The sequence below is a fragment of the Solea solea genome, chromosome 21 (genome assembly GCF_958295425.1).
Source record: "Solea solea chromosome 21, fSolSol10.1, whole genome shotgun sequence".
NCBI classification, from domain to species: Eukaryota; Metazoa; Chordata; class Actinopteri; order Pleuronectiformes; family Soleidae; genus Solea; species Solea solea.
In genome coordinates this window covers 13,845,439-13,859,543 of record NC_081154.1, presented here as the reverse complement: position 1 = coordinate 13,859,543, position 14,105 = coordinate 13,845,439, and the positions used below count along the sequence as shown (strand labels likewise).

Here is a 14,105-nt window from a genome sequence, read left to right as displayed (position 1 = left end):
TTCTCTGCTCGGTATGCTGGCTTCCAGTGAGTTGAGGTGCTAGTAGTTGTGTTGCTGAAGCCAGAACGTAAACACAGTTTGCTGCCTGCAAATGAAAAGGTATTTTGTGACTATAGTAGCTGCACTATTGTTGTCAGTGAAGCAAAGTATTTCCATTTAACATGTTTCCCAAATGGGCCACACAGTGGAACACGTGGCTAGCACTGTTGCCTCACAGCAAGAAGGTTGTTTGTTTGTGTCCCAGTGTGGAAACTTTCTGGCTTGAGTTTGCATGTTTTCCCATGGGTTATCTTCAGTTTGCACCCACATGTCCATAAAACATGCAGAGGTTAATTGGACACTCTTGTTTGTCTCTATATGTTGGTCCTGTGATGTGACCTCACCTTTCACCCTGTAGCAGCTGGGATTGGCACCAGCAGCCCTGTGACCCTCATGTGGAGGATGTTTCCTAAATCTGATTGTAGTTTCTTACATATATCATCACCTTCATATTACGACATATTTGAAAGTTTTGTTGCATTCACTAAAAACGTAGTTTATGAACCGTCAGTTCTAATTTCTTATAAAAAAAAAAGGTGTATTTACTGTTGGATGATGCTGCTTTTCCCCGCAGTCATGCCTATATTTTATAAGCAGATGTTGAATTGAAAAAGGCACTCGCAGCATCCCATCCTGCTTGATCTGGATCCAGATGAGAATTAAGCAGTCTTGGTATTCTTGGTAGACGTATTCTTGTATTAAGGGTTTTGTGAAGCTGTGAGTGTAGATTCAGGCGCATGAAGGAATCAGTCACGAAACAACAGTTCGAATTGAAAAAGCAAGAGAGTCATACATATTCACTGTTAGTCAAAGCAGTACATCAGAGCCTATGTACCTTACAACTGGCTACCTTGTCAGGTCTTGTTACGTGACAAAGGGGACACATTTGACCTTGGGCGTCAGCGTCAGCTGTGGCAGCATCATCATCATCATCATCATCATCAGCAGCAGCAGCAGCAGCAGCAGCACAGAGCAGCCTCATCAGCACTGTTGTTCTCCTGCAGCACAAAGGCAGCAGTGTTATCTTTAGCCCAACAGACATCGTTCCCTCCACATTCTACTACAAGGTCAGGGCAGGATTAACATGCAGCTTTGGTGCTTAATTCCCAGCACAATGCATTTCAATGCATGTCCCCCACCAATACCTCACACTCAGCTGCACTCTCGTCACCACATCTGTCAGCTGAAAGCACATGTTGTGTGTCTTTTTTGCGTTGCACCATACTATGCCTGTTAACGCATTCAAAGTACAGGTTGTGTTGCGTTTGACGCTGAGATTTGATTCTTAATGCAGCTGCGGTGTTGATGACACAGACAACATTTCAGCGGGGTGAAGTGCAAAGAGGTCGTTCACAAGGTCATTGATCCGTGGATGAAGAAGAACTCGGCTGAAGTGTTGTGACAAATAATATCATTTGCGAAAAGGCCACAATAGACTTACAAGCTGAAGCAGGAGCTAACACCATTGTTGTGCTTATGAATCTACAGAGTGTAACATGATTCATTTCTTTCCCCTATCACCCTGGTGGGCGAGAGATCATTGGATGCAGTGCACTGTGGCCATGCCTTAATTCAATTATCTAGTCACAGCAGAGCCCATATAATCGTGTTGTGGCTGAGAAATTGCCTGTTGTACAGTTGAAACCATCAACATCCCTGTTAGTACTGGCTGGGGACTTAAATGTTTTTTTTTTCCCTTGAATAAATCTTGGCTCTGGCTTTTGATGCCTCTCCACTTAGATGTAAAAATGGAAACTAGAGCTAAACAGGTGATTAGGCAATTGACCAAAATCGATCAGCAGACATTTTGACAATCAATACTTTTTTTTACTCATCAAATCATGTCAAATATGTGAAATATTACTTCTGACATAGGCAGTTGTGGAAAATTAATTGTCAAACACTTAAATGTTTTCTGGTGAAATGCTAGAATATTCACCAGGTACAATCCTCTCAAATGTGAAAATGTGTGGTGAATTTTCATTTGATGGCTACCCATGGCCAAGGGGAAAAGAATTGGGCTTGTAACCGGAGGGTTATCGGTTGAAATCTCTGCTGCCTCACTACTCATGTCTAAAAAGGATGGGTTCAATGCAGGGGTCAAATTCACTGTCACTAATTGTGTGTGTGCAAAAACAACTCATTCTAATTCTAATCTGTTGCATTAGTAACTGAAGAATTGACTGAATGATCAAGCGGTACAGATAAGCCATTGATGAAAAACAGCTGTTACAGTAAAGGCAGCATATTTCTCTGAACCCTATCATTATATTGTCACTAAAAACATGTACTATTATTATTATTATCATGGTTGTTAATTCCAATTACATCTGCAGCTGTTCTTTCGCATATGTAAGCCAACTATAGTTCTTCAATAACATTTATTTTCTAAATTATTAGAGCCCCCGGCTGTTTTCTCAGCATTTTCATGAAGTGAAACTGACTCATCTTAAAAAGACATTTACATACCAGGCCATGGGTTGATTACCACAGACAGGGAAGGGGAATCCGATAACACCATGAGATGAAGTAACACAAAGTTGGACTTTTGTTTTTTTCATGGGGTTTGTTGACAGCTCATGAAAGCTAGCATGGGATCTGCCCTGCAGGAAAATCACCAACTTCCTGAGTGTCCTGGTTGCCTTGTAGTTAAGACGCATACCATGAAACCACAATGTCCCTGCTTCATTTCCTGTCCAAAATCTTTGTTGCATTTCAGATCATTAGCTTTCTCCCCACGTTTCTCTCCGATGAAAGTTAGAATACCAACAGAAATCCACCCTCGTTTTTTTCCTATGAGCGTGTGAGAGGAAACCAATCAGCCAGAGAACTGTCCGTGACTAACTTTCTGCCTGCTTAGACATAGTATGTTGTAATGTTGTCATGTCCTGCTGCTGCAGGGCTCTCTCACTCGGATTGTCACTGCTGCCATCATGTGGCATGAAATGTAAGTTTGGCTCCTGCAAGGTTTAATTTTACGTTTGTTTAACCTTGATTTGACTAGGAAGTCACATTGAGATTGTCTGGCTTTGGATCACTCAGGGTTGAATATTGTCTTTATCTCGCATAATTAGACACATGAAATAATATACATGTTGTGTTATACATTGTTTTAGTTTATTCTGTTGCATTTAAATTTTTGTCATACGTCTTTAAAACACTTCCAAACTTCCAATGTTATCATTCGATATTTAATATTCTTTTTTCTTTTACTTTCCTGTTTTCCCAGCATTTCCTTTTCTTTGGTCATTATTATGTTGCACTATGAGTAAATGGGGTTGGTGCCAACTGTGGCCAGCAGGAGGCAACAGTAGCCCGCTGTTCCTTCCTCAATGAGTCTCCAAAGGAAACATCATGTCAACATAATGAAAACACGCCTCTTTCTGCAGGAGATTATAATGTGGGCAAATAGACATTTTATTTTAGGATAACTAGGCATTACAGCTTTAGTTTTGTTTAACAAGCAGCATTGCATAATGTACCATCTCTCCAAAGCCTCATGGGCTTGCTAACCATATCATATTAGAGCTAATGATTATTAGTGTCGAATGAGTGAGTCATTGTTATTGAAAGTGTATTGTCACCTCTGAGGGGGTTGAGGTGGGGGTGGGATCGGCTGGCTCGTCAACATTACCCCGGTTGTATGGCTCCCACTGTCCGATGATAATTAATTGTTTACTTTCTCATCTCTGGATGATGGCGTGACTCTTTTCAGAGGTTGTTTGCTCACAGCAATTAAGTTCATCAGCACTCATCCTCCCTCCCTCCCTCCCTCTACCCCTCGCCTCCTTCTCTCTTTTTCTCTGTGCTAAATGCAGATTAGCAGCGTCACAATCACATCCAGAATGAGAGTAAACTCCTCATTATGCTGTGTGACCCTCTGCTGCATGAATAATTCAGGGATGCAGTGTTAGTGGCTGTTATTAGCCTTCCCGATGGCGGAGGAAAGAGCGGAAGGGAAGGAGAGCGAGAGCGAGAGGGAGAGGGCGGGAGGCTCATATCACTGACAGGGCTGACTCAGGGGGATCAGCGCTGGATTGAGACACACATCACACACACATCATCACACGACACAGGAGATCAGTGGAGGTGCCTCTCCACTCACACACCCCGCTGTCTGTGTACATCTCACACACCCTGCTGCTGCTGCTGCTGCTGCTGCCATGAAGCTCCGTCTGCTTACTGGGAGGAAAACAACAAAGGCCTTTCTCGCTGAGTACATGCTAAACACTCTGGCTCCTGGGTGTGCGTGTGATAGATTCTGCTCCGTAAACACACTTGACTCTAACCCTCTTTTTTTTTTTTTTTTAACGTTTTTAATATATAATGAAGCAAATCGTGAGTGGTAGAACCCCCCAGCTGAGCCATCCTGGTGTGTTAGGAGAAGAAACGCTCTGCTGTAAATGTGTGTGTGTGTGTGTGTGCTTACATGCAAGCATGCGTGCAGAGGTGGCATGTGCTTGCCATGGTGCCACTTCACTGGATGCACTCATGCTTGACTGAGTGTGTAGACACATTACTATCCTGCCCCGTTTTATTCCCCATTTCCCATGTCTGTTGCTGAGGCTAAGAGTACTGTACTTAAACTCACCTCCACAGCCCCACTAGTGGCGGTGGCTTGGTGGTGGTGGGGGGGGCCCCCTCAAAGGTCACGGGCCTGAATCCATCAACCAGCCTCCGAGCCAAAGCGAGAGAGAGCAGGGATTAATGGCACTCAACTGGTAATTGAGACATCAGAAACATGTTCAGCTGCCAGCCACACTGCTGTTTATGTTTTATTGATACACATGAATTCAACCATTTGGGGGCGCTTGCATGAATCTGACATTCTGTACTCAGCTGTAAGAAATGTGCATCTAGACCTCTTGAATTATGAAACAAGAAAACTTTTCAAATAATTGAAAGGGAAGAGAAAACATTGCGTGACGTCCTCCTGTGGGTTTTTATTTGAATTGTTCTGGTGTATTCGCACATGAGCGTCACTCTGCAGTTAAAAGCACACGTGCTGCATCATATGAAATGGCTGATGCAATCATAATTAAGGCTTGTCCTTGCTGGAGCTACACATGCCTCCCTGTGGTTGGAGGTGGCTGCCAGCAGGTGGTGCCACAAGGAAAGATCACAAGTCAAAGGGGGTGGAACAAACATAATCCACATCTCTGTGTATGTGGGCGTCCCTGCCCCCCCCCCCCCCCCTCTCTCTTTACAACTCCCCCTGTTATCTAGCATTTTATAATTAAAATGTGGGTGTCTCAGCCGGTACATACAGCACGTTCAGTGCAGAAAAGCACACTCAGGGCTATTTTTAGTCATCCTTGTTCCCCCAGCAGCCGCACAGGAAGAGCCACTGATGGTATCAGTCCTTATACGTGTAGGCTAGTCACTGCACTGTCTGTGCTGATCACTCCTCTGCAAGAAATTGGGGGCCGCACTGGTGAGCAGCAACACTCCCCGTGTGTTTAAAGTTCACACTGGGCCATATGGTCCCCGCAGTAGGGGTTGTTGGTGGAATTATTCACATGGAGCTGCTCTGAATCACCAAGATCCTGGTATCAACCTCCAAGATAAGGGAATTGTCTCAAAGGCTTTGTGCTGCAGCTTCAAAATCTCAGTCCTCGAGAGAACACCAGAAGCCTCATCCTTGCTTACACACTCCCTCTTCCCACTCTCTCCCTCAGTGTGCCTCTCTCTTTCATATCCTCACACAAACACACACTTGCACTCGCTCTCCCACGTCCACACAGTACAGTGTGACAAACAACGCCACCCTCTGCTGCGCGAAGCCAAAAACCTGTGACATTTCGGAGGAAATAATATGAACTCATCCTCCGTGACCAGATTTTGCCCCCGCCGCCTAATCCTTGAGTGCAGCCTAATTAAGTACAAACAGCAGTCCTTGCCTAATGCCAACAAATGGGCTGCTGCTGCTGCTGCTGCTGCTGCTGCTGCTGCTGTGGCTGGATCTGCCGATTATTAAAGGGATGCACATTTGTTGTTTCTGTCTTCTAATGCAATTACTCACCCATTATGACCATGTAATTGCACAGTCATTAATTGTGCATCCAGCCTATGATGCAAAAAGGCTCAGTGTTAAAGAGTCGCGGGCGTCTCCAGCTGAATAGGGATGAACCCAAATGGACTGTGATACCTAAGCAATGGCGTTATCGTGCTGCTTTTGTGAGGAATCAACATTCATCCCTTACTGTAGTCCATTAGAAGATGTCAGAGGATGGGAACAAGGCCTCGCTTTGCCGTTTGAATCATGACTCATTTGTGTTCAGTACTTTTATGCGCCTTATTCTTCGCCATCTATTTCCATCCTGCTCTAATGTTCCACTGATAAGAATGTCCTATTCATTCTGCGTTCCTCACCGGTTGCTATAAAGAGAGATGGAGTGAGAGAGAGAGAGAGAAAGAGAGAGGGAGAGCGCATGAAAAGCACATCTATTTCTGAGGGGTGAGCGTGTGCATGGTAGAAGATAATTATTGATTTGAAATAAGAAAAGATAAAGCTCAACCTTGAGCAGCCAGGCGATAGCGCGCAGAACAGAATAATTAATGGGCCCGTCTCGTGTCGGGACAAGCTTTCACAGTGAGACGAGCGTATTGATTTTAAACAGATAAACTGCGTAACCCTTTGTGATGGGTTTGACAAACAATTTAATTGGGGGGAAAAACAACAATATTCCTCACCCTTTCATCACTTCCCCGAGCTGTTTTTTTTTGTCTGCCTGACCTATGGAAACAATTACTGTGCATCAGGCCTTGTACTGCCTCCAGACTACCAAGGAAGGCTGGTGTAGGATGCACACACTGATTGGGGAATCTAATCACTGGTGGAACCTGTCTCCACTCCAGATGCTTGTGTTGAAACTGGGATTACTGAAGCCTTTTAGCTGTATTGCCCCCTCTCTTTTTCTGTCAGAGAGGGAGAAAGATGGCTGTGCCTGTTTAAATGTACCTGCCTGCTGGAGCTGGAGCGGAGACAATTTACTGTTCCTGTTCAGCCCTCCTTCTGCCTAATCCCTAGGGAGAGCTGCAGAGTCCCCTCACTTCTCCCCTTGCCCTCCCCTGATTAGTGATAGGGGCTGTTTGATCATGTTTCCCTGCCTGTCCTTGTGATTTGTAAGCTGTTTAAACGTGAACGAGGCAATTAAATAACACCATGCAGGAGAGTGGGTGCCGCGGTGATCATTAGCGATGAATTACCCCGGTGTGCACTCAAACACTTGGGAGGACTTTGAGGCGGACCACTCCCGAGGATCCAGATCCAATCTAGCCATTGATTAACAGAGACTTGTTCTTCTCATGAAATCACTCGACGGGGATTTTAGGGCACTCATCCGGTCTTATCGAGATAGGCTAACATCAAAGGCGAATGAAGAGGGATTGGGTAAATGGGCTCGCCTTGCCCTCTGTTTAAGAGACTTAGAGGAGCAAATCTTGAATTATTGCCTCATGTAAATAATCTACTTGGCTTGGCTTTTTTTTTTTAGGGAGGTGAGAGAGGAACTCATGAGTCACACGGGGTAGAGAACACTCATGGTACTTTGGAAGCTCTCATATTTCCCTTGATGGGAATCAGCGGTGGGGGCTCCGTCTCCTGGAATGTAAACAACACAATGTTCCTGACTTGTGTGATATGTCCTAACAGTTTGAATGTGTTGTGCTGGGGGAGTTGCAGAGGTGTTAGTTTTTTTTGTACAGAACTCTCATACTCAGTAGAACAATTCCTCTCATTTGAATAGGGTTTGATGATAAACTCTAGTGTGTAACCTTTTGTCATATAAGTAAACATATAAACAAAAACAACGCGTTCTTTATTGTAATACTGGCTTTATTAAGCAATACTATCACACCTGACTGAGGGAGCATGTGTGTGTATACAGCAGCAGCACATGGGGTAGGTGGTGGTAAGAAGAGTTTTTCTTATTAAAGTAGTTAAAGACTTTTGTTTTGGTTTTTGTGCAGTAGGAATTACTTCTGGAGTTTTTTGTGGACACTTATTTGGGTTTTCAGTCATTCTCCAACCTGTTTGTAGGGTTAAGTTTAGCATGGGAACGGCGTTGGGTGACAGAAGTCATGTGGAGCTGATAGGATTAGAATGGTGTGAATGTAATGGACGTTTGTTTATATTTAAAAGCACTTCAATTTGAACAAGAATAGAAAAACAGTGCTGTGCCTTTAATTCAGAGTGGTATTAGTCTCTCTTGTAAAGCACATGTTGCATAACATAGCCTGTCCATATGCATCGCACAGTTGGAATTGCTTGCTGAACAACACCACCATGTTTTAAAAGTGCAGGTTACAGGCTGAGGACATTTTGGGCAAAACAATTTCTTTTTCCCCGCTCCCTCCCATCACAGACTGAGCTCAGACTGCAGTGGATGGAAAGGGATTTTCTCTCCCTAAATGGCCAAGGGGGCCGTTTATGGTGTCACAACTATGGGATCACATGATGTTTGAGGGTGTAAAGGTCTCGAGGCAGCTGCTCCTTTTCGGATGGGATTTTCGAGGTGTCCAGGAGCAGGGCCCCATGCTGTCTGCACTGAAAGGTGGAGCAAATACTTCTAGGGAAGAAAAAAAAAAAAAAGGCTGAAATCCTCAGTAGCTGTGTGTCTATTTGAAAAGGGTTCTGGAGTACCTCGGCTGCCTTCATGTTATAAACACCCACAGTGCTCAAATTCTTCCTTTGTCAAGAAGTCATAACAGGTGTCTCAGGAAGGAATTTTTTTCCCCGGTTAGCATATTTTCCACTTGCATGGAAAGGTTTTTTTCTTTATTGGGGAACATTCTGCCCTGGGTAGACCCTTTGCCTTGAGACATGATATGCAGACTTTCTTTGAAGCAGTAAAGGTTACTTTCACACTTGCTCAGAATCCGGCCATGCCTGTTTTTTACCAGGCTGCACACTTGTGGCTGACACATGTCGGGAAGCCACGACACGCTTTGCATACAGAGTTCCTCTTCTGCAGTGAAGTGTATACAAACCGGAATAACTCAACACTTTATTTAACAGATGAAAAGGCTCAATGCACTTTTCGTCAAACTTTGATGAGATAATTGTTAAATTCAAAGACCATGTTTGCAAAGAGATTGCCAAGAATTTAGGTCTGTCACCATCTACAGTTCATGATATGATAAAAACATTCACAGAGTCAGGGGAAACTCATTGTGTAAAGGCCAAGGGTGGAAGCTGCTGCTGAATATGCGTTAACATTGAGCCTTTAGGCGGTTTTGCATGAGGAAACTGTCAGGAACTCCATGTCTGTTTCAGCAGAATAATACCAGGTCTCATTCTGCTCGAGTTAAAACAGCGTCCCTTTGTAGACATAAAGTGTGTGCGTGTGTGTGTGTGCTTGACTGGCCCGTCTGTAGTCCAGTGATGTTTCCTGTTGACAATGTATGGCACATCATAAAGAGAAGGATCAAACGGCGATGAATACGGACTGTTGAGCAGCTGCATTCTTTTACGCAGCGAGAATGCAATGCTGCAACAATTAGTGTTTCAAACTCCAAAACGATTCCATCGTATAGTTAAAAGAGAAAGTGCTGTGACCCGGTGGTAAACTTGCCACTGTCCAACCCTTTTTTGAGTGTTTTTAAAGCCTCAATTTCTAAATGTGTTTATATTTACCAAATATAATTAAAGGTGTCAGAAAAAACACTGAAAGTCTGAAAATGTGTACTTTTGTCTGTTCAGTAAAGAGTCAAGTGAAGAGGGGGAAAAAATATATAGATTTGAGCTTTTATTGCGTTTTCTTTTAATCCCTCCCAACTTCTCTGGAAATGTTGTTTTGTCGAAACAGACAAAACATATGCAAAACCTTTTGACCTTTTGTGGGAAATGCTTTTTTTAATCCCAAAAAAAGAGGTAGCATGAGCTTTTTTACATAACCGGCTCCCCTTGGGATAACTCGGAGGCATTTCCTCAACAACCCGTCTTACTCAGCTAATTTAAGCGCTGAATTACACAGTGCTAGTGAGAATGGTATGGTGCACCTTGAAATATTTACCATCTCATTGGATTTTCTTCCCCTGGTTGTAAATACACTTACAAAACCGCCAGTCTTTAATGTGCAGTACAGTTGAGGGGTGGGTGGGGGCGAGTCAAGGACCTCCTAATGTGTTGGATCATCTTCACTGCAGTTAGGTCAATTTCCGTAGCAGAGTGGACATGTTTATATAGCCAGCCCCCTGGGAGGCTGTTTGTGAGAGCCAAGTGGAGAGTACACATTATTCATGTTCGCAGCTCCCCAGATAAAGACTCAATCTCACAGCATATCCCGGCTATGCATCACGCCACGCATTAGAATTGAAGCTATTGATGTTTGAAATGGCAGCATGATGGGAAAATACACAATGATAGTATTGCGTTCAGTTTTTTTTTTTTCCTTCACTGTCTACCCAAGAGTGTTCCTTTTGTTTTTTGTTTGAAAACTCAGCAGTTGTTTACTCTCCCCATTCCCCGGTGTCATTTTTGTTTCCTTGACTTATTGTGTTTAGTCTCTTTCAGTCACTTCTAAACTTTGCCGTGCAGTTCAGACATCAAACATTTCATCAGATGCAACTGGTCCTGAAACATAACATCCAGCTATGAGAGTTTTTGCACACAAGGAAACTTTATTTTTTATTTTAATTTCCATGAAAACATCAGCTGCTCCTAATCCTGAAACTACAGTATCCTTCTTGTTGACTACTTGTTATGGTGCTAATCCTGTTATGGCAAAGAGACACGGAGCAACAATAGTGATCATTTAGAGGAGTTGTTGTGTCTGTTTTGGTGTTTCACCAACTCCTGTGGAAACATTTTGGGGGAAAAACATGATAATGTTGAAAAGAGACAGAATTGGACAACGACAGTGCGGTAACCAATAATTGATAAGCTACGTGATGTTTTCTGTATTTGTTGTTTCTCACCCCTTCAACTTATAACTCGGGATTTATGATTCCTTGCTCAACAATGTTGATAAATGAAAACTAAAAAAAAGTGGTGCAATGTTTGGAAGTTATGCTTCGGCATCAGGTTTTATCATCTTTTTTTTTAAACCCCTCAGTATACACTATACACTGGCCGGCTCTTTCAGCAACCTTGCATCATCCGGATCCATATAACCCTCTGTCAACTTGTCAATTTGTATCCAAAGCTTTGATACTTATTTTTTGCTTTTCTATTGTTTATGCAGTTGGAAACAATAAATAGAGGAACAGGAAAAATAGGTTTTGGTCCAGTTCTGACACTTGCACATCAGATGGTGTCTTATTTTGTACCAAAATATGATGGTGTGTATAACACTAGAACATTTTACAGGTGCTTAAGGTCAGGCTTAAGCTTGTATTGCTCAATTTTACTGTAGAGAAGGAAAGATACCTATTACTATACTATAAAGTACTATAAAGTTTACTATAAAACAGCAAAATACTCACTTAGATTATTAGCAGTATGTGATGCTAACATTTAGAGCTGAAACAATTAATCGATGAATCGATTACTAAATTAATCGACAACTATTTTGATAATCGATTAATCAGTTGAAAGCTTTTTTTTATGATTAAAACAAGATTTTTGATTGTTTAAGCTACACTCTAACAAATGATGTGCTGGCTCAACGTAAAAAATTGATGTAACAATTTGCATGGATATTTTTGAGTTATCTCAACTTAGCTAGTATTGAGTACATGCCACAAAACTTCTCTAGTTAGGCCAACTCAATTACTTAAGTACAAGCAACATGATTTGCCTCTTCCTCTACAACCTTATTTAACTTGAACCAACTTAATTTTAATTGTGTTAAAATTACTCCTTTTAGTTATTCTAACTTATTTCTTTTTCTTTCATTCTACTCAGAAATGTCCATGCAAATTGTTACCTTAATTTCTTTTAGTACAATAACTTATTTATCTAAGTCAGAATAAATCACACATTGAAATTCTAGTTTTGTGGTCTAACTGTTTATTTAAACACCAGTCAGCATCTTGCTTACAGTAACAGGACTGAGTGTATATACATTTTAAGAGTAAACAAAATAAATCAGGAAACTTATCAGCCACATTAGCAAGGCAAAGGCTCTGGGAACTTCCACATCCGTTAGGACCTCTGTTCCCTCCAGGACGATCTTTGCACGGGCTGCAGGTATACCACCTCGTGTTGTGACAATCCCCATCACCATCCTGGTAGATCAGAATCAATATTAATGTGTTAACAGTTTGTAGTGGGAAAATAGTGGGAAAATCTACAAATATCAAAAAATTACATGATAACACAACTGTTTTTGACTATTCAAGATGAAAAACAAGAGAAAATGAACGCAAACTACTGCAAAGAAATGGGCAGTGGGCAATTGTGCTGTTAAAACAACTAGCTTAATAATGGTATGACCACTGCTGTGGCGTCTCAACAATATTCGTTTCGTCGACAGGGTTTTTTAGACTGCACTTAGACTGCTGCAATGGCTGACTAACAAACCGAATGTGTGCTCAGTCACCTACAATGGCTGAGCCATGAAGCTATTGCTGCTCAAACCTTCAACACTACGACACATTTTTTAAATAATTTTTAAATAAACAAAGTTAAACTACTGAAAACCAGTGCCAATTAAAACCTGCCACCATAAAACAAAACCTAACAAACACTAATGTCAGACTGAATTATTAGCATTACTGCTAGCTTACACATTGCCACTGCTGACCGAGAAAAAGCATCTTGTGTTGTGTAAAACAATTTCTTGAACTGTCTGCTGATGCAGTTATTAGCTGTTGTGAATAAGACAAGTCAAAATTGTACTCACCAAGCCGTAAAGTTTGCAAACCGCGTTTCTCCAACTCAGTCGTGTCTTCGAACTTTATGCTTCCAACAGGCATGGTCTGTTCGTGCCAAACATGTCCGGGCAGGTCAGCCTTGTACTCAGCTTTTTAACAAACTTGGACACGGATTTTAAAGTTGTGCTAACTCAATACACCTCTATGTTAAGTTAAGGCAGAAATATTTGTTGAAAACTCATGTTTTATTGAGTTAAAACTATTTTATTTATTTTCATTTAGACCAACTTATTTAATTAAGTTTTGAACTCATTATAATGTATACACATAACAAACTTGTTTTTTTATACAGAAAAAGCTCTTGATTTTGAGCTGTACTAACTAACCCCATGAATCATTTCTTAGAGTGTACTTAAATGTGAGTATTTTCTTCATTTCTTTGCTCTGGATAACAAAGAAATCATTAAAAGTGAATAATTTTGGTTTGTGATGAACACTGATCAACATTTTTTAAGGTTTTCTGATATTTTATGGACCTAACGGAATAATCGACAGATTAATCGATTATGAAAATAATCGTTAGTTGCATCTCTACTAACATTTGTATTTAGCATGTTGTAAATCACCTTAAGCTACATATCTTGTATAAAAGGGGCTGCACAACTTAAGTCTAATGATAATATGTATCAGTATTTCCTGGTTTATATGCCAGTTGTGACTTTCTGGAGTTATTTAGTTATTGTATGCTGTTGAGAGGAAGTCCTGACATGAAATGAATAAAAAGGTCAAAGAAGGTCATTAGGATCCATTTCTCAGGATACCACACATTTCTGTGCCAGATTCACTTGTTTTCACACCCTGCACCGTCACAGCTGTTCTCCATCTAAACCCGTGCAGCACTTTACCTTAAATTCAATTTGTGGGTTTACTGTGAACATTGTCCTTTTGTAACAACACTTTGTTTTTCTATTTCAGGTTTGAAGAAATTGTGAAGAGGAAGAATGTTGAATACCATGCCGGTGGTTCGACCCAGAACTCAGTGAAAATTGCTCAGGTTAGTTTTCTCTGGCCCACTGCAGCGAGCCTGAATGTGTTTTGAATATACTGTGGTATGCTTGTAACCTTAGATTTGTCAGCTTGGCAGCCCTGGGAATACAGAGCATAGCTGCACAGCGAGTTGACACATTACAGATTTAGGTGTTGTGAATTCATCAGACCTGCCACGGAAAGAGAAAGGCGACAAGAATTCATAATATTTGCAGTGTTATCGAGTTGGCCTAATTTCCTGAGACATATCAAACATCAAT

The 14,105-nt window shown here is 41.7% G+C and overlaps 1 protein-coding gene across 2 annotated transcripts in view; it reads left to right on the top strand.

Moving 5' to 3' along the window:
• The window catches only part of LOC131448697 (adenosine kinase-like), a 122,869-nt gene that overhangs the window by 3,399 nt on the left and 105,365 nt on the right, over nucleotides 1–14,105 (top strand). For both annotated transcript variants that reach the window (XM_058621370.1, XM_058621371.1), the window contains exon 4: nucleotides 13,774–13,852. In XM_058621370.1, the coding sequence (XP_058477353.1) occupies nucleotides 13,774–13,852 (79 nt within the window). The remainder of the gene's footprint in view (nucleotides 1–13,773; nucleotides 13,853–14,105) is intronic.